At 37.7% G+C, this 27,966-nt stretch overlaps 1 protein-coding gene across 3 annotated transcripts in view; it reads right to left on the bottom strand.

The window, feature by feature from the left end:
• The window catches only part of PPP2R2B (protein phosphatase 2 regulatory subunit Bbeta), a 248,784-nt gene that overhangs the window by 67,644 nt on the left and 153,174 nt on the right, over positions 1-27,966 (bottom strand). For all 3 annotated transcript variants that reach the window (XM_034405172.3, XM_034405177.3, XM_034405184.3), the window contains 2 exons: positions 3,040-3,137; positions 1,485-1,650 (listed from right to left, as the gene is read on the bottom strand). In XM_034405172.3, the coding sequence (XP_034261063.1) occupies positions 1,485-1,650; positions 3,040-3,137 (264 nt within the window). The remainder of the gene's footprint in view (positions 1-1,484; positions 1,651-3,039; positions 3,138-27,966) is intronic.

Here is a 27,966-nt window from a genome sequence, read left to right as displayed (position 1 = left end):
TAAGATAACAGATATAAGTATAAACATGATTATGAATACAGGAAATGGATACAAATAAATGCGGACAGTACGACAAGGACAGTAGGCACGTTGGTGCGCTTATGCACACCCCTTACAGACCTCTTAGGAATGGGGTGAGATCAACACCCCATTGATCTAACCTAAGTCTAACGTTAAAGTTATGGGGATGAAACCACAGAGTCAGGTAGTGCATTGACCACTCTGTTGCTGAAGTTGTATTTTCTGCAATCGAGTTTGGAGCGGTTTACCTTAAGTTTGTATCTATTGTGTGCTCGTGTATTATTGCGGTTGAAGCTGAAGTAGTCATTGACATAATTTTGTGTACTACGCTTAGGTCAGACCAAAGGCAGCATAGTTCTAGGTTGTCTAAGCCCAAAATTTCAAGCCTGGTGGCATAAGGTATTCTGTTGTGAGCAGAGGAATGGAGGATTCTTCTCAAGAAATATCTCTGGACTTCCTCAATTGTATTAATGTCCGATATGCAATGCGGGTTCCAGACAGATGAGCTGTATTCGAGAATTGGTCTAGCAAATGTTTTGTATGCTCTAGTTAGTAGTACAATATTGCCAGAGACGAAGCTACGCAAGATTAAGTTTGTGGACACAGTCACAAAGAAAAAAGAAAAAAGAAAGACACAGACACAGACACAAAGAAACAAAAGAGACAATTGTGGACACAGACTTCTAAATGTGACCTCATCAGTGCAGGATAGAGCAGAACTGTCACTTCTTTGATTCATCAATACTCCCTTGTTTCATTAATATGTGTAAATCAGAGCTGTACAAAGGCAGGAACTCAGTACTACTAATAAAAAAAACACCTGACTATCTGTTGAGAAATCCTCTTTACTCCCAAGTGCTGTGTTCGAATCCCTAGTGCCGCGTAACGGGGTGAACTCCCGTTACTTGTCCCAGCTTTTGCCAACCCAGCAGTTCGAAAGCATGTAAAAAATGCAAGTAGAAAAATAGGGACAACCTTTGGTGGGAAGGTAACAGTGTTCCGTGCGCCTTTGGCATTTAGTCATGCCAGCCACATGACCATGGAGACATCTTTGGATAGCGCTGGCTCTTTGGCTTTGAAATGGAGATGAGCACCGCCCCCTAGAGTTGGAAACGACTAGCACATATGTGCGAGGGGAACCTTTACCTTTACCTTTATATCAGAAGATACTGAGGAAGTCGCCGGATGTTGTGAGATTATGTCTTTCTTTAGCTTGTAAATGATTTGGAGAAATATGCTTGAGGCATTTTAAGACATATTACAGAAAGGAAGAGAGAAAATTCAACATTAGGGGTATCTCCACCACAATCACTCTTGAATTCCTCTCTCTGGATCAAACAGAGCAATAAATACTTGTCCTGTAGAGAGATTACAATTATGAATGGGCACAACCTATCAAAGCAGGATATTTTGGCTGGAAAGCAAAAAAAAAAAAAAAAAAAGGACCTGTTGTTATAACATACCATTGGTGGAGAGAAGGAAATAGGCTGCATTTTGCTGTGGGAGCCATCGTATTTTATTGATCTTCTCCTCTATCTCCAAGCTCTTCAGGTAATCGAACTCAGGTTCATGGCTCTGGAATGTGCTGTAAACATTATATTCTCCCCTGCGATGGGGCTGATTTTTGCTCTGCAGGAGTGGGAAAGAAACATAAAGGGATTCTTAGACATGCCGGAGCTAGCAAATTTTCAATTGATTCTTTTGTTCTCTGAAGATTGTTAAAAGAGAGGAAAATGTCTGATTATGGTGACACATAGCAGTTTAGGTACCAAAGCGGAGCTATTTCTTGCACAATGCCTTCTCCTCCTGTGTCACTTTCTATGTTCACTGGTGACAGGAAGCAGGAAGAGCATCTTTGTTTCATTTTGATTCAAAAAGGCATCAATCCCTATCATTCAACTTAAAGACAAATTGGCATGAAGCAACAATCGCTCAATTCAAAGACCAAATCCAGCTTGACTTGTGCACAAAATTCTCTCCAACAGAAAGGACCCAGTTCTAATATATAAGCCTACCGCACATTTAACGTAATAAATGAATTCACAGAGCAAGGTAAACTTAAATATCTGGAAGACGGTTTCTAGGAAAAGAGTTGGGAAACCAACAGAAAATAAAAGGTGAAAGGACTGAAATAGGTATTAGCAAAATCCTTCTACATTTAGGCTAGCATCAGGAAGTAAATAGAACGGAATGGGAGATAATGTCACTAAAAACTCTGTAACTGTTCTTTCTTACTTTGCACTTTGTATATGTTAAAGGCTTAAATAAATAATAGAGTAATAGAAATACAGTAGTAAACTGAACACAATTACTCAAAGGACCAGAATATGGTACTGAAGCACCTCTGAATGGTACTATCTGGCTATACCCAAATCAGAAAGCTGTTTTTTTCCTGCAAAGCAGTGTCTAAGGTAGAACTAAAACTCACAATGTCCTGTGAATTTCTAGTCTAGCACCTTAACCACTACACCAATCAAAATATAAAATTTACTAATATGGAAAGGCTTCTTAAACTCTGCTTTATTTTATTTGTACACTTAGTTTCTCTTATATGTTGGAATAGATCCAGAGCATTGTTCAGGAGAAGAGCGCATCCCATCAACATAAACTATAACTATGTGGTATGTGTTTGTTTGTTTCTTTATGTTATACTAGTTTGGGAAGGGTAGGGATCTTGCTAATTGAAAACAAACCAGACTTCAAAAGCATTACAACTATAGTTCTGCTTGGATTTATGACATTTCAGCAGCAGAATGAAGTCTCCTGCCGGCAATTATTGTTCCAGGATGCAAAGGGATTCAAGAAAATGCAACATTTGTAGGGTTGTTGTTGTTTTTTTGAGAAAGAAGCTGCCCGATTGATCTTAATGGCTTTTTTCCTCTTTTTTTTTTTTTTTTTGCAATTTTCTGTACGCTGCGATAGAAGCCTGGTAAAGAGTGACACACAAAGATTAGGAAACAGCAGGAAACTTCTTTTAAAAGCGTAAAAATGGGCATTTTTGCATTCACCAGCACTTACCTCCTGCTCACGTTGAAATATTACAACACGACCCCCCTTGTCCCCTGTCGCTAGTAATTCTCCTGTGTGGTTGAATTCTACTGTAGAGATAATGTCAGCTAAAAAGAAAGAGATAAAGGCAATTTAAGTTAACTGCAGACCAGCTTTTGCACTGGCATCTCAGAACATCACTGCCTATACAATCAGAGGAAGAATGGTTGCTAAGACTTTGCCTCCCTGGTGGAATTTCTACGGAGCACTTAGATTTCCAATCACATTTGAATCTTGTTAAGGGGATTCATAAACATTGTTCCTGAAGGATACAGCTAGTCCTTGACTTACAAGAGTTCATTTAGTGGCTGTTCGAAGTTACAGCGACACTGAAAAAAGTGACCATTTTTCACATTTATCACAAACTTGTAGCATTCCCATGGTCACGTGATCAAAATGCAGACGCCTGTCAACTGACTCATATTTAGGATAGTTGCAGTGTCTTGAGGTCATGTGATCCACCTTTTGTGACCTTCTGACAAGCAAAGTCAATGTGGAAGCCAGATTCACTTAACAACCTTACTAACTTAAACAACTGTAAAAATTCACTTAACAACTGTGGCCATGAAAGGTCGTAAAATGGGGCAAAACTCCCTTAACAATGTCTCACTTAGCAACATACATTTTGAGCTCAATCGTGGTCGTAAGTCGAGGACTACCTGTACTGGGGCTCCAAACTCCATTCATACACTTTCAGCATGAAACCCCCCCCCCCTTTCCCACTTGTCCTGATGCTGCATAGAGCATTAGCAAAGGCCAAATAACTGGTTAAAGGAAGACACTTTGGTTGATGGACAGCACTTTTCTTGATTGGCCAACGGTTTTCACTTAAAAAGGAATAAAAAAATCAAGGCAGTATGTATTTCTAGTGCTAGAAAGAATCATGCCATCTTGAAATAATCATTTTGCTTGTTTAAAGATGCATACATTCGAGAGGATGTGTTGTGAACCTGTTTAACCTTAACTAATAATTTCTGGAACAACTCAGGATCTGAATCAGCACCAGAAACTGATATAATAATTACGTTGCATAGGACACTTACAGTTTTGATTGGCAGGTGGAGGCCAAATTCTCTTTTCTAGCTCTTGAACTACGATTGATAGAAATGTGATTCCACAGAAAGGGTCAGCATCTCTCATAATAATAGATTAATTTGTTTCTACTACAACGTGACTAGTAAGAGTCAGTAACTCTTCCAGCACATATCCTATTCCCTGCCTCAAAACCATGAAACAATACGAGATATTTTGTCATGCTTCTCATTTAGAGCATCGGGAAACAGCAACAAGTAACTTGAAACTTTGTAATATTAAACCATTCTTTCTTTTTTTTCTCACTGTTTTCTATCAACTGGATCCACCCCAATAGAATCGGTTTTCAAAAGACACACGATCTTGTATAAATGACACATTCATAACCACGCAGGACGTATACAGTATAGACATGCAATGTCCCAAATTAAATTCTATATTAATGGCACAATATGGACAGGAGCACATTACTTTTTTATTGCAACAGTGAACAAATAATCTCTTCTCTTTCCAGAGTAGCCTCTGGGTAGGTCTAACATTTTCCAGTGGGAAGAACATCATAGGTCAAAAGAAGAGCTGGCCTCACCAGGGGCACTTTTTCTGATTTCACAAAATAAATCACTCGTGGGACTAAAAGGAGTGCACGTTTGCCTTCCATATTTGTCCTTCTCTCAATTACTATTGCACCAATCTCCCCAATCTTAATGAAGGATAGAGATGAAATCATTAGTCCTGGAAAAAGGTCCAGAACTGAGAAGAAAATGGAAGCAGAAGAAACAAAGAAAGACAAATCCTTTAGAGGGAAAAAGAAAGGCCAAACAAAGAGGTTTGATCTGGGATTTTCCAGGTTTGGAATTATTAGTGAAGTTCATATAAAGCAGGGGTGTCAAACTCAAGCCCTAAGGGCCGGATCTGGGTCATGGGGTGCTTAGATCTGGCCCATAGGGCTGCCCTGGAAACAATGAAGGACCGGCCTGTGGTGCCTCTGACAGTGAAAACTGAGCTCAGGAGGGCCATGAGCGAGCTTTGTTTTCGCTGGCAGAGAGCTGCAGGAGGGCATCCCGGACAAAAATGTAGCCTGCAGCCCTCCCAAGATCCATTTTCAGTGGTAGAAGGCTGGGGGAGCCTCCTGCCACCATAGGTGTCCCCGACATGAGTGACGTTGAGCTGGCCATGCCCACCCACTCCCCGAGGTCAAACACAACCCTGATGTGGCCCTCAATGAAATCGAGTTTGACACCCCTGATATATAGTATCTACAGAAAGTAAAAAAAGTAGTGCAATTCTAAACACGTTCACTCAGAAATTAAGTCTCATGGGTTTTCTTGTATTTAAAGTGTCCCCAAATCCATGTATTCCATATTTTCTTATACTGGCAGTTCAATGAAGAAGATGATGGTGATGATGCTAACTTTTTTTAAACTATGTTTTTGGTCAACTCAAGCTAGTGGACATACCTAATACTAAATACGTTTCCTAAATACATTTCCTATTTTCCCACACAACAACAACCTGGTGAAGTTGGCTGAGCTGAGAGAGAGTGATTGGCTCAAAGTCAAGGAGCCTGATTTCATGTCTAAAGTGGGATTAGAAATCACTCTCCTAGTTTCTAATCCAGCATGTTCACCACTACACCAAGCAGTTCCTCTTTTGCCACTTTGTCCAGTTCTCAAATCAATTCCCAGGTCATTGGTTCTAGAAATTTGATATTAGCTATATCAATAGCTATAATAATATTTATAGTATTACCTTTAGTACTGACTCATCTTTGCACCTCAAAATATAATGCAATAATATGCATGCAGCAGCTAAAAGAAAAACAAAGACTCCAGTGCAGAGAAATTACAAATAATGTGTTTCAAATAAGCAGAATGGAAAAGAGTTTGCACTGCATCAAGGTAAACTGCTGATGAGTAGTTTTATCAGGGCTATTGTTGGGGGGGGGAGAGTCAGAGGTTAATTTTGCTGCAATTACTCCCTCTCTGCCTTCAGTGATTACATTTGAGTGCAGATTTCAGCAAATGCAAAGCATGACTGAGAAGGGAGGGAGAGGCTTCAGAGGAGTGCTGCTAACCACATTTAAAAAAAAATGAAGCAAGCTTTCACACATTCTGAACCTTTGGCATCCATCTTCACTGCGAGAAGACTAGATCTGACGGTGTTACTTGGTTTAAATCCAGTATTTACATAAGCTTTTTCAGTTTCTTCAGAAGCTTTCAGTACTGCTGCTAAGAAGTGTGTAAGTATCAGAGTACTGAAAGTTTCTATAGTTGTGCCTAATAAAAAAACCTAGATGTGCAATCATAATCCTGAAATGAGATCTATTATGCATAACTTCTGGATGCCAGAAGAAAATAGAATGTGTGCATTTCTTATGCATTTCAAGTCATCAGCTGTTTCAGAGATAAGACTAAACTATGATCAATAGCACAGCCATGGCTGTACACAAATCCCTCTTCTTTTCTGCTTACGATTGTTGCAGAGATGAGGAAAAAGGAAAGAGTTGGTGTTTTGGATTTGACTGAACTACCACAATCCCTTCCAGCCAAACCCAGTTAATGGCAGCTATATATAATACTATAGGAGTCATTCTAGGTTTGGAAAGCGTACTGGTTCTCGACATTAACTGCAATCCAATAATAATAGCCTAAAGAAGCATAATATGTGCTCTGCATACTTAAGTGATATGTATCAAGTAAGCCAATAAACATTTACTCTAGCTGGCTTACGACAAAACAATTAAAATCCATAAAATACAAAAAAAAACCCAAATCAAAATAAAAACACATAGTTGGGCTATGGATGTATGTGTATGTATGTGTATGTACACACAGAAAACATAAGTATGCATTTAATTATCTTTGCGAGAGATATATCTTAATCTCACAAAGGAATACCAATAAGCAAAACACAGATGCTACTTAATACCACTTCCTATGGTCACAAAAAAATGTTTTACAAGGAGATTTTTCAGTTCAGCCATTATGTTTTATTCTAATTTCCAAAAGCAAATATATTTCTCCCCAGCTAGTAGCTTGTGCTGCCTTGTCATCAGAGGGCTATTTCCATAATGGTGTAAAAACCTTTGCCATGCTGATTCTCATAGACAGCACATGGAGCTCTTTCTCTAGAATCTTGCTACCTCTGCAAATATAGAAGCGAGAGATGACACTACACGAACTTGTCATGTTCAAAGGCAAAAGGCCTTTCGTTGAAAGGAAATTGTGACTGCCCCCCACTCTGTTAGTAATGTTGCTGCATAACCCAAATGCATTTCAAACTCTACTTAAAAATAACCTTTACTGCTAAAGATATTTAAATTTTCATAATCGTGCATTTGGAATTTCACTGGTAAGAAATGGAACTTAGAGAAAAGAGCTATAATTAAAATAAATACTGAAAATTACTGATCCCCTTTATCTTTTTTTCAAAATGTTATCTCTATCAATACAGTATCTTACCCAAAGATACGGATCCACTGCCACTTCATATTTATTTAGCACATTGTGTGAAATGGAATCATCGCATTGGGTTTGATTCTAATGCTGCCTTATATCTCAGGAGTCGGGAAAGTGAGGTTCACCACTATGAAGGTATTTCATATATAGAAATGTGACATTACAAAGAAGAAAATTATATGGTGGCCAATTTGTGTTTTGGATGTTTACTTCTGCTTTCAAAAATATGGACAAGTAGAAAATGGAAAATTTCTCAAGGAGATGGTATGTTAAAGATCACCATCTTCATCTGTAGTGATGCATTTCCTTGCAAGTTACAACATGATTATTCCTAAATTGCACACTCTATGATCCATGGCTCCATCCATTCTGTCTGCCTGTCCTTTTTATATCCGCTCTCCCCTCTCTCTGCTGTCTATAAGGCAGATGAATAGTGAGCTCTGTAAAACTGCTTCATTCCTAACTATAGAAAATGTTTACATTTTCTCCATGTTGCCCTAACTCAGTCTTTTTAACTTTGCCAACTTGAGTATGCTGGCTGGGGAATTCTGGGAATTGAAGTCCACACATGTTAAAGTTACCAAGGCTGAGAAATACCGCCCTAATTTCACCAGATAAAAGTGTAAATTTCACCAGATAAATCTATTTTTATTGTTTTTCATTGTTTTTAAAGTTTCTTGTTTATTCAAAATGAAAGAAAGTAAAATTGGCATATTTTAGCCATTTAACTCTACAGCAAAAAGATTACTGGAATGGCTATTCTCTAGTTTAATTTGCAATAGTTTAAAATTAACTTCATTGAAATCAGCTACACAGCTGTTTAAATACAGCCATGGCACATGCAGTCCATTTAGATAGTATTTGTGAAAGCATCATTATTACCATACAGCCAACCAATCAGAATTTAATTGAAACATGAACATTAGCCCCAGGATACAAATGGAAAAACAACATCAAGTTCTATAAAATGGATTACCCACTTTGACAGGACTGGAGAAACTAATATTGGAGAACTCCTATTTTATGGCAAATCAAATATATACCGACTATCTGGATGTAACTCCTTATGAACCACCCACATAAACTATAAAAATTCAGTCTCATTTCACAAAGTGTATTTTATGTAATTGCTTTGGGACTCAATGGCCAACATAATGGTGACAAATCTGACAATTCTGTATACAGAAACTAAGATTGCTAATTGACATCAGTGTACAATGTAGAAGCTTCAAAATAATGGGATGGTGATCTTGCTTTCTTTTTCTGTACATGCATCTTTATGGGGGTTTTTTTTAGAAAAAAACTTTGCTTTGTTTTATTGTGGAGCCACCCAGAGTCAGTCTGAAATCAGGAGGTATCTCCATTGACACTGACATGGAATAGTATTTTAAATGACAGAAAAGCAGATTCCAGATAAGAAAAATAGCAATAGCAATAGCGCTTAGACTTATATACCACTTTACAGCCCTCTCTAAGCAGTTTATAGAGTCAACATATTGACCCCAACAACCTGGGTCCTCATTTTACCCACTTCGGAAGGATGAGTCAATCTTGAGCCTGGTGAGAGTCAATCTGCCAAATTGCAGGCAGCTGGCAGTCAGCAGAAGTAGCCTGCAGTACTGCATTCTAACCACTGCGCCTCCACGGCTCATTCAAATATCTTACAGTAAAAGATATTTGACGGCACCCAGTTTGGTGTAGCGGTTAAAGCCATCAGGTTAGAAACCAAAGGGACTCTCTCTCTCTCTCTCTCTCTCTCTGTGTATGTGTGTGTGTGTGTGTGTGTGTGTGTGTGTGTGTGTGTGTGCATGCATATATTCTATCACTGCACAAACATAAAGAAGGGAAGACACCAATTTGGCTAATTGTATTATTTTGGGTCCATATTCTTACTTGCAATATTGCTAAAAAATGAATGGGTGAACAGTTTGGATGGGAAATGGGCATGTTAGAGGATAGGCTTCTTGGTTGTTCAGTCACTTCCTTCCTTAGTTAGCTTTGAAGATGCTCTCATTCCTTCCGAATGATGGGTCACAAGTGATTAAAATACATGTCAGCTCTTACTGAGATATTGCTGCTTTTCAGGTTTGCTTTTGACATACTTGAATATTATTATAATTTGAACCTCCTTGTTGCCTGCTACTTCAAGCAACTTCATTTAAAAGCTAATACACTGTAATATTAATTTGGATTTCTACGCAATCAGCATTTGAATGATGTACAATTACTAACTTCACTCAAAGGACTTCAGCGGCATATTGGTAGAAACAGCAGGAGGAAGAATAAGAAATCTTGCCTTTTACTTGCTTTCCTGCATCTTGGGTGCCTCCCTTCAATAAAAGCAATTCAACAAAAACAGTTTCCATGGTGACCCTTCATTTTCCAAGTGGCAGATGATATCACTCTGTAGTTTTCTCCTTTCTGAAATGCATTTATGTTGCTTATTGCTCTCAGGTTAAGTATTCTGAAGACTGGATTTGATTTCCTTATGAGCAATAGGTTAGAATTAGGGGGGATCCCCCCCCCAAATATACACATAGAGCTCAGCATTATTTTAAGGGATAATTTTTAATATATTCCACCCACACAATGACCTGTTGGACAGTAAGTGGGTGGGACAATATGAATTCTCAGGAATATCTTCATTCCAGGGAGGAAAAATATAAATTTTTGTTAGCTGCAAAAAAAAAAAAAAAAAAGCCTGAATTTAAACTGTGGGGTGCTTTTGATAATATTTTTGTCCCTCATTGCTCCCCCCCGAATTTTTTTCAAGAGTGACTTGAAAGCAGGGGTGAAATTCAAAATTTTTCCCTACCGGTTCTGTGGGTGTAGCTTAGTGGGCGTGGCAGGGGAAGGATATTGCAAAATCTCCATTCCCACCCCACTCTGGGGCTAGCCAGAGGCGGTATTTGCCGGTTCTCTGAACTACTCAAAATTTCCACTACCGGTTCTCCAGAACCTGTTAGAACCTGCTGAATTTCACCCCTGCTTGAAAGAATGCAAAGGAAAGGAAGTGCCTTTCTTATTCAGGTTGACATAATCAGTTACCCCAATTGTGGAAGTCTAAGTCTGTTGTTATTTTTTATTTTACTATGCAAATCATGTGGTGGGTTATCAAGAGTTGATCAACTCCTATTGCAGATTTTTTTTCCACACCAAATCAACCTTTTCAAAGCAGCTGTACAAAAAGTAAGTTAAGGATTGAGTTTGTAAAGATCTCTCAAATCCTAAATAGACAGGAAAACAACTAAATATTGAAAACATGGTGGATTGTGAAAATTTTTCAGAGTAAACTTGCTGAACGTTGTTCTAGATAAACATTGTTCTAGATAAACATGCATTTGGAGTGTAAAAGTATAAAAGATCATTTTCAAAGGCTGCAACATTCTTTATAATTTGACTTTTCCTTTTCCTATAGATGTGATTTCCTTTTTATATTTTTCCCTGTATGTATTATTATCCTTCTTTCTAAATTACAGATTGTCCTTGGTTAAGTATGGTAGTTGGGATTGGGAACTCCATTGCTAAGTGACTTGATTATAAAGCATGACATCACATGACTGTGTGCGGTTTTGCAATGGTAGTTCCAATCGGTAGATGAATCCTGTGTGGTCATGAGGCATGATGCCAGATGACTGGCATTTACAACCTTCTGCTTGTTTCCCTACTGATGCTGCTTGTTGGAAGCCAGCAGTGAAGGTCACAAATGGCGATCACATGAGTTCAGGATACTACAAGTGGATTACCAAGGGCCCAAATTGTGATCATGTGACTTTGCAGCAGCGCGCCAGAGAATTATCTATTCTAACTTGTGGATAGAAGCAAAAGTTTCCAACTGCCAAATAATTTAACACTGATAAATGGAACTAATTGTCATTGTTTGCCAATTGAATATTCACAGAAAAAGACAGATCCAGAGGTTTCTTGTTTTCCAATTTTGTTCTTTCAGTACAAGCATACCTTTTTCCAGAAGAGGTTGAAGCATGTTATTAGGATTACATTTCAGCTTTTTCATTCTTATTCAACTGTGCATTGCATGAATTATATATTGGCATGCCTTCTGCCATTGGAGATATTTGTGAAGTATTAGTAATAATAAAAAACAAGGATAAACATCAGATACTTTAAAAAAAACAAGGGAAGGGAAGGCAAAGGCAAAGGCAAAGGCAAAGGCAAAGGCAAAGGCAAAGGCAAGGCAAGGCAAGGCAAGGCAAGGCAAGGCAAGGCAAGGCAAGGCAAGGAAAGGCAAGGAAAGGAAAGGAAAGGAAAGGAAAGGAAAGGAAAGGAAAGGGATTTAAAGCTTAATTCCTGAAAAGTTGCTAATGCCATGTTAAACATTTCACATATGTTACAGCAGCTGGCTCAATGTCAATCTCATCATTAAGCAATCCAATAATCATACTGCGTCAATCCAATCATTAAAAGCAATTGAAAACTCTCAGAAAATACTGCCAACTGGCACTATAATAAAAGTAGGGCAGGAATGGAAGTGGGGAATGAAGCAAAGAATTGGAAACAATTTTTTTTAATTAACTGTCTTTCTTTAGTAGAAACTTCAAATAAGGCTATATAGAACTGCAATTTTGGACTAAAATTCTATATATTCTTACCACTGAGATCAATACTTTTTTTCCAGTAGCAAATGATGACACATAAATGGATCTTCTGGCTTTCGCAATATTACAAATGTCTACTTTAATTCCTTCAATCTGTTGTTACACTTAGCAATTTCAGCTATCAGCTATCTCACACTGCAAATCTGAAGTACCACATAGAGAGATACATAAACAGAGTTGTTCAAGCATTTCTAAACTATATTGTTTATCATCAAAGCAGAATTTGAATCAGTTCAGATGTGATCTTTATCAATAAAAACACAAAAATATAACAATTTAAAATTTTGAGAGTGCATGATTTCTTTGATTTATGTATCGTTAGCTTTAAGAAAGAAATTAAAAATATGTTTGTAACAAAAAGTTATTAACTGAGCATTCCCCATGAAAATCTGCACAGAAAAATATTTTTTCAAATATACTTTTAAGAGAAAAGAATAGCAATAGCAATAGTTCTTAGACCTATGTATCTCTCCATAGTGCTTTACAGCACTCTCTGAGTGGTTTACAGAGTCAGCATATTGCTCCTAAAATCTGGGTCCTCATTTTAGTGACCTCAGAAAGGTGGAAGGCTGAGTCATGATCAAATTCCCTACCGTGGGCAGAGTTAGTCTGCAATATTGCATTCTAACCATTGTTCCAACATGGCTCTTGTAAATCCCTGTTTCCTAATAGCAGCCTTTTGAACTCAATGAAATCTTGGAGAAAGCATTTATGCGTAACATTTCAGGCACATATATGTGGAACTAATTATAAACTCAAGTAAGAAATGGCTTCACCGTCTTGGATAGAGCTGAGGATGTATTAGAAATTGATTTCAGACATTATGAGAAATAAACCAAATGAAAGGATTCATACTGCCTCTCCCCATACTTTTCATGTGCTTATTACTCCACAGAGAAGTAAGAGTTACTTCTGGAACCTTGGACATCTCACCCCATGAAAAATAGAAAGTATGAATTACCTACATTAAAAGAACCCTGTTTGTAATAACTGACATTTTTCATAGACATTTGAGCTCCCCAAATCTCCACTTTTTAAAAAATTACTACTCTCTACCATAAGCAAGGATTTCAAATTTATGCATAACAAATTAAGAAGTATGTTTGCAAAACTCTCAAGAAACTGAAGAAAGATCTAACTCATTCAAATTCCAAGGTAAGGATATCATATAGTTTAACACTGCTAGGAATGGAGTCAGGGTGCTATTCCAGTAGGTTCTGACAGGCTCTGGAGAACCGGTAGCGGAAATTTTGACCTCTCAAAATTTGTCGGAGAACCGGCAAATATGCTCTGGCCCCAGAGTGGGGTGGGAATAGAGATTTTGCAATATTCTTCCCCCAGTGGTGAAATCCAAATGGTTTTACTACCGGTTCTGTGGGTGTGGCTTGGTGGGTGTGGTGTGGCTTGGTGGGCATGGCAGGGGAAGGATACTGCAAAATCTCCATTCCCACCCCACTCCAGGAGAAGGATACTGCAAAATCCCCATTCCCACCCCACTCTGGGGCCAGCCAGAGATGGTGGTATTTGCCGGATCTCCGAACTGCTCAAAATTTCTGCTACTGATTCTCCAGAACCTGTCAGAACCTGCTGCATTTCACCCCTGCCTTCCCCCAGGAATGGGAGGGAATGGGGATTTTGCAGTATCCTTCCCCTGCCATGGGGGTGGGAATGGAGTTTTTGCAATAACCTTCCCCCAGTAACTATGGCTATTCCTAGCAAGTTGTTTTGAGGATAGGAGTTGAAACAGTTTATGTCCAGAATGCGAGGGGTCCTTATCTACATACAGCGGAAAATGACACAAATTGAAACAGTCATGCAAACTTTATCAATTTACTGATTTCGTCTTTACAAAGGCCTCCCTCAAATGTCTTTGGTCCAGGCACTGCTCTGAGTTACATAGAGTGTCTATGAGTGGACCGGGCTTGTCATAATCTTACTGCAAATACATCCCATGCACATGAATGGTGGATGTTTAATGAATGACTGGACAATATTTAGGTTTAAAATGCACCAAAATGTAGTGCTTTTACCAGTAACTTTAAATTGCCTAAATGATGCTTGAGCCTAATGAAAAGCATATGCAATCAGTTATCTGTGCATAGCCAGGAATTAGGAGTCCAAAAAACTGAGAGTACTATATAGTCACCTATTGCCAAGGTCAAAGGGAAAGGGAATTTGCTTAAATGGAGTGGGATATAGAGAGCTGGCTAACAGGTAAAGATGTAGCCAATTAAAAAACTCCTTAAAAATAGAAATGCTTAAGGATGAATGTTATTTGAAAGTTGGAGTGGATGTCTAAGTATTATCTTCCAATTGGATCTTCATTGTTTTTCCACCTCTGTTATGCTTTCAGGGTGGAAGTAGCTATAATTCTCTTAAGGGGGTCAAGGTACATGGCCTGTGAGCCTCCACCCAGTGACCACTGGAGAAAGTACAGGATGGGGTCTGCTCTTTTTGGGCCTGAACCAAGATCCAGGCCACCCCTCTGCCACTCCTAGGAGGTATTCTGTTGGTTACAATCAAACAAAGGATCTCTTTAGAATTCAACAATACAGCACCAAAAGAAAAAGGACTGTCAAAATATCCACAGAATTGGTTTTTATTTGAGATTGGTGGTATTTGTCCATGTTGGAAGCATACTCAAATAATAAATTTATCCAAGACATTAAAGAAAATTAACAGATCAGATAGGAAGGCAGATTTATCTCGCATTCTGAACAGAACAATGCTCCTGTTTTTCCTTTAATTCTTGCATGTTATTCTGCTGATCATAAAGTATAGTGGCTATAACTGTGATGGCAAACTTACAGCACGTGTGCCAGAGGTGGCATGCAGCACCCTCCCCAGTTCAGCTGTGCCGTGCATATGCACACATCTTCCGCCGGCCAGGTTAGGGTCTCTGCCGTGCATACGGGGGAGGCGCATGTGGTGGGCCGCGCACACATGTGCGGTGGGCGTGCATGCATGTGGGGGGGCATGTGAGTGGGGATGCGCACACATGCATTGGGGCAGGGCGCATGCATCAGGCTTGTGCGCATGTCCAGGGGTGGGCACGTGCACATGCTTTGGGCACTCAGTCCAGAAAAGGTTAGCCATCACTGGGCTGTAAGGTCTCCAGTTAAATTATAGGAACCAAAGTTGTCCTTATAGTACAAATCAAGTCAGGTCTACTGGAACACAGCTGCAAAAATCTGGATGACCACTGTAGGGGAGCAAAGAGTTAGTTTTTTCACAAATGAAGATGAATATAGGTGTCCCAGGATAATGTTGTATGATCTAATAGGTCGGTCACCAGGACCAGAGGTTTTGTCTTTTGAGGTTTTGGACTTGTGCTAGACCTCGAACTCAGGAAAGTTCCCTAAGGATGGACTCCAGCATAAGTCTGAAATCTCAGAAGTTAGTTTTCTGTATGTATTCAGTGTTTAGTAGTTGCTTGGATTTCTACAGCCCAGATTTAGTAGCCATACAATGAGGACACCTTTCTAAGAAGCCAAAAGATATGTCTTTATTTTAATATGGAAAAACAATTTAACAATAAATGTACCACTTCTCTATACATAAGAAGAATATTTTATATTCCAAATAAAAACTGAATATATGTTATATTTCCAATTATAGCAATATAATGAAGATCAAATGGTCTTGAAAACAAAATAACAATAATCCTAGCAGAACCTCCAGGTTAAAATACATATTATTAATTTATTGTTGGAAAGGAAATACTAAGAAGCAAATACATTTCTTAATTTTAAATCATGTGGGAGATGGAATCCCCTCCATTATTTCTTGTTATCAAATTTGATTTAGGAAGAAAAGAAATGGCCTATCTAAGAGCTGGCCCTTTAAAGCGTTGTTCTCATTGGAATGATCAACTGTTTTTAAAGCTTAGAGATGTAATTTAAAAAAATCAAAATGTACTGATTACGTCTTCTTATAAAAAGTCAGCTTAAGTGTTAAAGGCTGCTTTTGTAGAGTAGTGACCAGAGATACAGAGCTTTAATAGAAATAAAAATGAAAAACAATAACCGGTATGATTTGTCCCTCCAGTATAAATTACCAAGTATAAATTAAATGCAGGAATGACCTGCATTTAATAATTAGGTTAAAACGTATTAGGAAGGGAAGAACTGCTCTTGATGTTTGAATGGAAGGGTCATGCCCAGATTATCTGAAGCAATCAATCTTCTTTCAAACTGTGTGGTCCACAGTAGGGGAGGGGGCAAAAGAGGTTAAATCAGGATCTAATGGCATGCAAAATCACAGATGATTGATCTGTATTGATCTTCCCCCGCTGAGGGGAATGATAGGCTAGCAAACAGAAATCAATTCCACTGCATTAAACTCAGTGTGCATCTGATTTCATCAGCAAAAATGGCTTGCAACATTATTACCCAATCACTGTGATGTGTGCAAGCTGTACTCACTACAGCTAACAAACCTACGTATCTAAACTGTCTTTTGAAGTATTCCTGTTCTAATACCAACTTTATGAATTTGAAAGGATTAATATTTGAAAACGGTGAAGGAAGTTTAGATCTTTTATCAAAAGTTCATAAGTTCCTGAGCAATTGCAAAATTGTGTATCTATAAAAATCCAATTGATGTTTTGGAGCCTCTACTGATTCTCCTCCAGTTAATTGGAACTGTCTCTGGACTCTTCAAATACTTTGTTCAATTTTTTTTTTATGTTAAGTGATTATCGGAACTAGCAGGAATATTTTTATATTATAAAAATATAAGAACATTAGTAGCGGTAATAAGTGTCATACTGTAGTCCTTTGTTTAATTATTTTCTTTTTCTTTAATCAATATAATACAACAATCCAATATCTGACACCTTGGTTATTAAGAATGACCTAGGCCAGTCATGTGTTGTATTTTATATCAGGAACCAATTTTTGTGTGCAAAATGGCTTTCCTGACATATAGTTATAAATAAAGCATACACATAAATCATGACATTTTCTTTCAATATCTGAAAGAAGAGGCCAAGTTATTTCCCAGTTTGAAATGCATGTCCAAAACCAGAGGTTATCTATGCACGATATAAGATTTCCAGTTATTTCCAGCAGAAATCCTTTGTCTGCTAAAAGTCCATGCATTGTCTCACTGTCTCCTAAGAGCTAGAAATAAGAATAATTATTCAAAGCAAAGAATATGGCAATGAATCTAGTATTGCAGTAATTTGTCGACATGGTTCCTTCTGCGATTGTAAGAACAGGACTCCTGGCCATGTTTATTCTATGCATATCATTTTAAAACATTAGGACATAAAAATGGAAAGAGTCAAAGTAAACAACAGAAATTGAAAATGGGGAAAGAGGGAGACATTTTCTTTTAAAAATTGCTTGTATTTCATTTAATCATCCTCATCCTCCTCATCCTCATCCTCCTTGAATATTTGGCTATGCCACCATTTCATGGAGGTTGGGACATATACAAAGGCTGTGGGCTAGTTGCACTAATTGTTGTGGTGGGTCCTTCTTTTACCGTAGTTACCAAATTGTATTAATTAGGACATTGTAACATTAGTGGGATATTGTGTTTTTAAGTTGTTGAAAGCTATTCCAAGTTATGATGCTGAAATAGGAATTCAAATTAATCAAAATAAATACATTTTAAACCTGGATGTTCCTAACATAATTTTGTTTTTATTCTCAACTTTGAAGACTGGTCTTCAATTATCTGACTATAATTAGATGACTACACAGGTAATCCTTGACATGGCACTGAAAAAAGTGACTTATGTCAATTTTCACATTTACGACCATTGCAGCATTCCCATGTTCCCATAATCAAAATGCATGCGCTTGGCAACTGATATGTATTTGTGACAGTTGCACAGTCCCAGGGTCATGTGATCACTATTTGTAACCTTCCCCTCTGGCTTCTGAAAAGTAAAGTCAATGGGGGGGGGGAGAGCCAAATTTGCTTAATGACTGCATGATTTACTAATCAATTGCACTGATTCACTTAACAACTGTGGCCAAAAAAAAAGGTTGTAAAATGGGGTGCAACTAACTTAACACCTGTCCTGCTTAAGAACAAAATTTGGGCTCAACTGTGGTTGTAAGTTGAGGAGTACCTGTAATTGATCATATCACGTGTTCACATTTGAATAGAAGAAGAAAGTATTTTTATTTGTTTGTTTGTTTGTTTGTTTCATGTGTTTGATGCCCACCTTGCCTTAAATAACAATATGGCACATTTATTTTTAAATTGTGATTTCATAACCAAGTATATTTTATAATGGTACCTCCTCCTTCTCAGCTAGAAAGAAACCAAACATTTATATTATGTTTTTACTAAAGGGCAGGTTTCAAATTTCACTTAAGGTACAATAAGTAAGACTCCAAATTACATGGGAAACTGAGTCATCTCCTATTTCCTGCTTTACCTCAACCCCCTCCCCCATGATATATGGGGATTTGGCTCTTTTAAACTCCCCCAACATGTGTCTTGCGGCTATACACATGTCCCTTCATTAAACCTACAGAGCCTGTGCTAAAGAGATCAAGAGGTCAACAGGCCAAGTGTTGAATTTTTTTTATTAAGCCCCTCATTCTCCATAGATTCTACTTCCCTTTGTCAGGAAATGAAGATTTATAATTATTAGCCGAACATCTTCTGGGGAAACTATTGGATATAAATGTATTCCTGATTGTGCCCAATGTTTTCTGTTTTAAACAAGTAAAAGACACTGACCTTAGCTTTCAAAATTAAATGACACAGCCTGGTAGATTTGGGATTAAAACATGAATGCTTTTGCTACCCAGAAATGACAAATCCAGGAGTGTTTTTGCTACCCATTAGAACAACTAGCAAACAAAGTGTAAAACCAAGAGAACTTGAATGGGTTAAATTAGATTATGACTCTTGTTTATCCTGTTTTCATGATACAAAATTTCCAATAGCCATGCCAACATCAGCTCCAACAAAGATTCACCAGCCACATTTCTGTCATGTTGCAATACGAATCAGCAGCAAAGACAGATTTTTAAAAGGCGGCAATGCTGGATATTTATAAAATATAAAATACATTTATATATCTTTTAAAGTACTTATCATCATTACGGTTACATCCTCCAAAGTGTGAGACCCACACTACACATAATATCAAAATCATGAAGAAATGGTTAACAGTAAATGTAGATAAGGATGATCTTCATCTAGATCATGATATGTAGGGAAGGGAGGCTTAACTTTTCTTTAATGCTGAGGAATCCTGAGGAAAATCCAACTCTTTTACCCACCAGCCCTGATTGGCAAGCCTCTACTGACAATGTTGGCAGTTTTCCTGCCAGGGAGATCCTGTGGAATGATTTTTATTAGTAACCAAAAGGGGAGGAGGACGAAAGGATTAAGCCTTCCTGCAGAACAGGGTCCCTTTAGCTTGCTGAGAAAATTACTCTTTTCTCTCAGCCATCCAGCACACCACAGCAGAATTGCAGTAAGGTTTGCCTTGTCTTTATTTCTTGCCTTTAGAACTGAGATCTAAGAAGAAAAATTCTTCAGCTTTATCGAAGTCTGTGTCAAGACAGGTTAAGCGTGTAGAAAGTTAGCACCCACCCCTCTCCTAGAAGAATGAAATATTCTAGGAAATATTAAAAAGGCAGAATATTATACCTCCCTGGGTGAGAAAAGGAGAAACATGCTCTTGGAAAGCAGCCCTATTTGTTAATAGCCCCAGAAAGACTGGGCCATTCTATCTACAAGAGAAAAGGCCTTCAGCTCCAGGGTGATAGGATTAGCTCACTCAAGATCCAAACCAGGACAAAGCCATTAAGCCATAATAGGAATTGCCCAACACCCTTTCAGAACACAACCCTCTTCATTACATCATCACCCAGCAAGATTCAACCAAGCCTGGGACACAGACAGCCTACCAGGTTAGCTGGTCCCCCGCATAGCCCCCTGGGAGCCTGACAACCATTTCTTGCAAGGCCCAAGAGAGGGTATAAATATATCTCTCTCTCCACTCCATGTGGAGTGCTTGGTGGTTCTGCTTTATCATTAAACCATCCTTCCAAGCAGCCTCCATGTTTCCTTTGTCTTTCTTCCCACTTGGAACTGAACCCAGATGTACACTTATTCCAACAAGAGCAGGAGTAGTTCTGCAACTGCCTAAACTAAGGTATTTCTGCATGTTTTGCTTACCAATGGAAGCAGGATTTACTTGCAGCATATCAGCTAATAGACTGATAATTTTAAACTACAGCGGTTTTTTTCAAGACCTTTTATTTGTGGGCTGTTAAAATAGAAAGTCTGCATTTAAATCAGGAAGTATTTGATATGGCATTTTGAAGAATGATTTATTTGGAGGGGTAGGGGAGAATTATATTGCTTCCTAGATTCAGCAAGTTTGGAAAGGTCTGGCAAAGCTGCTTATTGATCCAACTTTATTTAAATGGCGTTCCCTGTTATTTTAGAGCTTCCATATTTTGAGCTGGAAACGAAAGCAATCCTTCCCACAAACAAATAATGGTGAATTGTCAACAATGATTTGAAAACATAGGTGCAAACAAAAGTTTTCTGGGGTCCTCTTCCAACTTGGCCAAGGTAACCTTGAGCAGATCACTGATGCTGAATCTTTCCAGAAGTTAATGTTAATTTTCTCCTTTCCCAACTCATTCCCAAAGAGTCCTAAGCTTTTTAAGCTTGCATTACAAATCTAGTCTCCAGTGTGAAGATAAAGCAAAGAGAGAGATTTGTTGTGCTGGATTTTAGCCTGCTATGTTATTAGTTTTTTTAAAAAAAAAACATTAAAAAAAAAGAAAAAAAAAGAGAGCATACTGTTGACCTCTAGATTCTCTCCCAATCTTACAGGCATTTTTTTACAAGTGCTATTATCAAAATGGGCCAGAGATATAAAATATAAATTAGTTTACTGTGTTGTATCTCAAACAAAAATACAATATATAATGAAGTAACATTACAGTTAAAAGGAATGTGGCAAAATAGAAATGTCTTGATTATCAGGCCACAAAGGCATGATCTATGATGGGGATGGTACCACAGAAAATGCTGTTTTGTCTGATAAATCAAGCATACTTATATACCGTAGAACACCAAGGGAGTTTCTGAAATATTTGCTAGTTGGACAATATATATATATATCAGTTCTCATTCAATATGCCCGTAATGTAGTTCCAACAGACTAGTGCAGTTTATTTGAAGGGCTACCTCTTTTCTCGTGTGGTGGTGGGGGGGCGGCACACACACCCACCCACCCACCCACACACACACACACACACACACACATAAAAAGAGGTAGCCCTTCAAATAAATTGCACCAGTCTTTTGGAACCACATTAAGGGCATATTGAATGAGAACTGAGGGCCCACGACTCCCCAATTACATATCCCATCTCATTAGTTCAAGCAAGAAAGACATGTTGTGGATTCTGCCTGCTAGGAAGTGTCATAAACTGGGCCCAAGGAGACAGGGGTTTTTTTTTGTTATGGCTCCACCAAGTGACACTAAAGGCACCTGCCTTTAGAGCATCATCTCCCAGAGCACAGATTGGCCCTGATCATTTTGGCTTTTTGTAATGCCTTAAAGATTTGGCTTTACTATAAAGCCTGGAAATCAGGAGATGGGACTGAGCCATTCGTTGATTACCGGTATGTGAATTATTCTTGACAGAATAAACACTGAACTATCATCCCTCAGAGAACTTGGTGGGTACCAAGAAAAGGGTCTATGAATTTTGCTGCTCAGAAGCAACATGCTACAAGATGTTGGTAGATCTGTATTATGTATTTAAACTGATTTGCACATCATAGAAAAAACTGTGGGGTGAGAGAGATGTGTGATAAATAGTTTCACTTGGCTTCCTAGTGATAGAGGATCCTTCAAAATAATGATCTGTCTGTATCCCAAAAATCAATCAAACAAACAAACAACCCCTGAGCCAAATCCAAAGTGTTTATTTGCATTCCACTTTTAGCTAGTATCAGTGTATGGATCTCTCCCACAGAACAAAAGATTGCTGATTCTCTAGATTTCTGGAAAGGCCATAGTACAGACTGTAATAAATATATGAACTTAGACTCTTATATTTATTGGAATCCTTTTTTTCAGAATCAGAGAGCATTTAATTAAATTCCTTCTGAAAAGGAATGAAACAGCTTCACTGAAAATGACACTGCTAGTATTGGAAGAATGAAATTTTAATCTAAACATACAGTAAAGCTTTCTCAGTTTTTGCTGTTATAAAAGGAATGAGGCAAAGTTGTTAGACAAACTAAAAAAAAAATTGCTCACTAATCCCATGTGAGGAACCATGTGCTGTCAGCTTGATCTAGTTGACTTTCATAACCCATAATTATTAGTATGCAAAACACATTCAAAGTCACTATTTGAGAGTTATATGGTCCGATATTTGAGAATTGGGTGGGAACAAAGACTGAAACTGCAAAAAGCAATGACTAAACCAGAGTCGATTTTCTGTCCAGTGTCAGCTTGGGGGCATATCTTGGAACAGACAAGATGGAACAGATCAGGACTAAGAAATCCATTGTGGGCTTCCTGAGATTAGCTTTTTTGCTTTGGTATCTAGAAAAACTGTCTCAGATGTAGAAAGGGAAAGGTTTTTGTTAGGTTTCTTCCATAGAAGGCCATATGAGACCCACACAGAATGATTCTGAAAGGGTACTCCCAAAAAACCAGACAATTTCTAGGGAGTTGGAACTGTTCCTTTAAAAAAATTGTTTGGTTCTAGTCTCTTAACAAATTAAATTTAGTTAGTTGTTTTTGTTGAAAGACTTTCAAAATACTCACATTTTCTCTTAGCTCCTACAGAATATATTTTACATTCTTAAAAATGTGATAATTGCCTGAATTATGAGATTCTAATCAATCTCATCTTAATTTTCACACAAATAGTTAAGGATAATTTAAATAGCAATGGGCCCCTTTCAATCTTTTCCTTTCTTAGCAGTTCTGGAAATAAAGTTACTCTCAACAAACCACCTTCGAAAAAATTAAATGTGCCCCATTTCCTCCTTAAACCAGTCCCTGTATACTTTCATCTGGTTTGGCATTGTTGAGTACTCAACGTTAACAACAGATTTCTTTCTTGCATGTCATAAAATCTCAGTGGTAATTTCTCTCTCTATTTTTTGTTACAAAGTCTGAATGGAAGAGAAGTGTGGCAGATTAGCCTGAACATTACATTAGCTGGTAAAATAAATGGCTCTGGAAAAACATTATTCTCTTACATCTCAAATCTTGCTACTATTGCTAGCTAAGGGCTTAATTTAATAATTAATACATAGTACAAGAGTTTCTTGATGAGTAAGAGAACTGAAAACTGCAAGCAAAATTGTATTCAATATTCATTCATGGTCCTTTGCACCAACACAGTAAAAGTGGGTTCACATAAAAAATTAGCTTTAAATAAATGGACAGCCTGGAAGTTGATGATAAGGCTCTTTTCTCCTTCAGTTACTGAAAGTACAATGGATCTTCTTGAAAAGGGGTAGCAAAGTTCTTATTCTAGCCAGATTGTTTCTAACAATATTAACCATATTTTTGACATCTTAACCAATCGAGATGGGTGACCTGGTTGATCAGATTAAAACATTGACACAACTCTGAGACACTCAGACAGCTTCTTCTATATGCTTGTATAAGATATATTCTTTATACCTATAAACAGTTCTTGTTTTAAATGTTCACAAATATTGTTTTTCTGGTTTTGTAACAGATAAAAGAAATCTGATTTTCCTAGAAGCTTCTGGACAACTGACATCTGTGTTACCTTCCCAGTCCTCTTGACTGCACTTCCGAAACAGAGCTAGCTCCCAGTAAAGAGTCATTGCCCATGGAAATAAATTATTTTGAAGACAGAATTTTATTTTCTATTTTGAACAGAGAAAGAGCAACTTTTTTAAATAGTAAGACTGCCAAGGCTGAAGCATTTTCAAAAATGCAAGAAAGAGGAAGTTATATGTAACTTTTGGCAATGCAACTTGCCCACCATACATTATCTAATTAACATTCATTGTCCCAAATGGCAGGATTCATTTTTTAATTTACATCTCAAGTAGAAAGAGAAAGATACTGTGACAAAAGTTAGCTGTAGTGAAAGACATACTACGGTACATTATGGTACGGTACAAAATGTCACATTCTTGAGTCCAACTTCCATCAGCTAATCTCACTGTAAGGGCATCCACAAGCAACATCATTACCCACTGCCCCCAAATTTGAGAATGAATTCAAAATACAGGCTTGGTGTTTTTTAATTAGTCAATTTCAATGTATTTAAAGAAAGTTCCCACTTAAGGAAGGAACCTCAATTACAGCTCCTCCAGAGATGCACAGGAGGAGAACATTTACAATACTTAGGTGGATAAATACTGTGGATAAAATTGCCAAATCCAGTCTAAACATCAGGGTGACTGTGCAGCCATAAAATAATGTTTTATCCAGCCTTTTAAAAAAAAAAAAAAAAAGACAAGAAGGTTTCTTGACGAATGGTATCATAATTTATAGCTTGAGAGATTATTTCACTTGTAATAATTCCATTTAATTTCAGTATCTGAAGGCAAATACTAAATACTAAACAGGATAGTTAGTGTTACAGTTAAGATTTTCGCATTCACAGTAAGCAAAAATATTTGGTCTATAATTTGCAAGAAGGAACTTTCTTAGACTTCAATATGACTGTAATATAAATCTCATTAAATAATAGAGGAAATATAGATTAAATTATTAACCTTTAACATTGTAGGTTCTATGAAGTTGCTACCATTCAATTAGAGGGCCATCTGCCTTGGTGCTGTCCCTAAATTCATTTATTGAAGTTCCTTTGTAAACTCAGGTTATGAGTTTATTTTTCTCTGCCTGTGAAAAGAAATTACCAGGAAATAGGTAATTTATTGTTCAGTTAAAGTGGTTCCTAATCCTTATAAATGAGTAGAAAAATAATAAAACTGATTAAAATCAATGCTGTCTCAGTAAATAACTATTATTAACCTGAATTCCAGATAAAACTTTCATTGTTCTTCATTGTTTTAAGTGATAAGCCAACAACTTCCCAGCTCTCCTGATTCCCAGGGGTGCTGATTAACACATTTCAAGGAGCATTCAAATTGTTCTGAGTGTAGTTTAAGTATTTTTTCTGTAAATGCTTGATATGATTTGTCTCTGGGGATTCCGACATATAACAAAAGTGAATCTTGAATAACCTGCATACAATTAAGAGTTTCTGAACCTCCTTTTTGCTGAGGTAAAAGCAACGATTTTTTTATGCCTTAAATATATTCCGGAGAACTAACATATTGGTACATCCCTAATTTATCTAACCTCTCTCCCAAAAGATTTTCTTCTTAAAATGGTTCACCAAAAAAGAATCCTTTAAAAGAGAAATATTCAGGTATCATCTAAAATTGTCTAATTTTTAAAGTTGGATCCTATTGAGGACTCCATGAGTTGATCTACTAAAGGCAGAATAAATTTTTAAAAATGTAATCTGGAACAGTTTTGATCAGCATGTGAAAAAATATCCTCTATATTTTAGATTTAATAAGGGCCAGTTTGGTCTAGTGGTGAAGGCACCAGAGAGCCGAGGTGGCGCAGTGGTTAGAGTGCAGTATTGCAGGCTACTTCAGCTGACTTCTAGCTGCAGTTCAGCAAATCGAATCTCACAACACTCAAGGTTGACTCAGCCTTCCATCCTTCCGAGGTTGGTAAAAATGAGGATCCAGATTGTTGGGGACAATAGGCTGACTCTGTAAACCACTTAGAGAGGGCTGTAAAAACACTATGAAACGGTATATAAGTCTTAAGTGCTATTGCTATTGCTATTAAAAAGCAGGAGACTCTAAGTTTTTGTTCTGCCTTAGCCATGAAAGGAGGATAAATGATTTTGGGCCAGTCACTCTCTCTCAGTCCAACTCACTTCACAGATTGCTGTTGTGAGGAAAATTGGAGGAGAAACGAGTATTAGGTTCTTTTGCTGTCTTGAGTTATTTATACAAATAATAACTCAAATAAATAAACAGTTAAAGTGAAGTTATTTTACTATGATTACAGCTTTAATCTACCAGATTTTCAAATGTATATTTGGCTTTTTATATTAAAATCTATATTCCCCACCTTTTAATGAATGCTTTTCTCTTTGGGCCTGCTTGGAGAGTAATTGTGTAACAGCTCTGAAATCTTGGCAAGTTTTAAATATTTAAACAGGAATCTTCACCGCCAGTCTGAAAGCTGATGGGCATACTTGGTCAACAGTAGGTTGCAGTTTGATCCCAAATCACAGGATAAATTGACAGTGTGCATGCAAGAAACTGATTTTAATAAAATGAACTTCCTCTTGGAAAAGCACCAAGAGTTATGATTCTTTTTTTAAGAAATCCCCATTTTAACAAATAGATTGCACTAACTCCTGAATTATGCCTGTAATAGGAAAGATAAAAATAATCCAGTAATGTTTTACCGGAGTAAACCCCAGAACCAAAATCATTACTCTCTTCTGATGGAATTTTTAAATCACAGCAAGGGATTAACGTATTACTGCACTGATGAGAGGGATTCCAAATGGCACAAAGGCTTGTGGGTCTATTTGTTCTGCTATTTGTATTCTAGGATTGGTACTTAATTGTCAGGTACCCAGAGAAGCTTTGCTTATAATTTCAATGGGGCTAATATGACTGGATTGTGTTAAATAAAGGTTAGCAGAGCCAGGCATAGATGCTGCTGCCTACAGCCTGTCATATTCTATTTCACTCTTAATCCCTGTGATCTATTTAAAGCCATCTGCTTGGTGAGCAACTCTATATACTGTTCCTTGCTTCAAGCTTTAACAGAACAATGTTATAAACAAAACAGGGACAGGTGTGAAATGTCAGCATCAGCTTCTCAACAGCTAAAGAAAAGTTTGGCTTAGCCTACACTGTTGTGTTGAGTTACGGGCAAGCAAATACTCATTAGCAGATGCTTGCTGCAGAGCCTCCAAGACGGTTCCACTGGCAACAAAATAATCAAGGAGAGAAGCAACCTAGAACTAAGGAGAAATTTCTTGACAGTTAGAACAATTGACCAGTGGATCAACTTGCCTCCAGAAGTTGTGTATGCTCCAACACTGGAAGTTTTTAAGAAGAGATTGGACAACCGTTTATCTGAAATGGTATAGGGTTTCCTGCCTGAAACAGGGGTTGGACTAGAAGAACTTCAAGCTTCCTTCCAACTCTGTTATTCTGTATTCAAGCCAATTCAGAATCCATCCCAAGAGACCAGTCAAATCACACTAGCTCAGCATTCCTTAAGAAAGGCACCTTGGAATTGGAAAGACCATCTCAAGCTTGCTACTGAATTGGCTAGTACCCCTTTAATAGAGGAAAGTGACAGATGTGCTGTAAATTAAGTGTGTGGCTCTACCAAAGTAATCATTGTTGAGGTGAGAGAATAGTGCAGCAAAGAATAGAGATCTATCACATTCCATTGATTCATACATGACTGCATTCTTTGGCAGCAAGGAAAAAGAACCATGTATAAAAGACTCACATAAAAGTAGTAATCAACTCACCTTCAGCTAAAGTGATAGAAGGGATGAAGGACAGAAATCTTAAACACACACATAGAAACCTTGGAATTTTACTATAGGTTATGTAGTGCAAAAATAGCCACGGTAAACAAATTGAGCTATTATCTGCAGAATATGCTGCCAGTAACCTTCCACATTTGTACAGAACAGGGGCTTTTAAAGACTGGCCTCAGGCCAGAATTTCATTTGCTCGCTTTGCCATTACCATTTTCTTCACGCTGCCTCCAACCTTAA

The sequence above is a fragment of the Pantherophis guttatus genome, chromosome 2 (genome assembly GCF_059756535.1).
Source record: "Pantherophis guttatus breed Tessera chromosome 2, ASM5975653v1, whole genome shotgun sequence".
Taxonomy (NCBI): domain Eukaryota; kingdom Metazoa; phylum Chordata; class Lepidosauria; order Squamata; family Colubridae; genus Pantherophis; species Pantherophis guttatus.
Note: the sequence above shows the minus strand (reverse complement) of the source record. Positions and strands in the feature narration are given on the sequence as shown.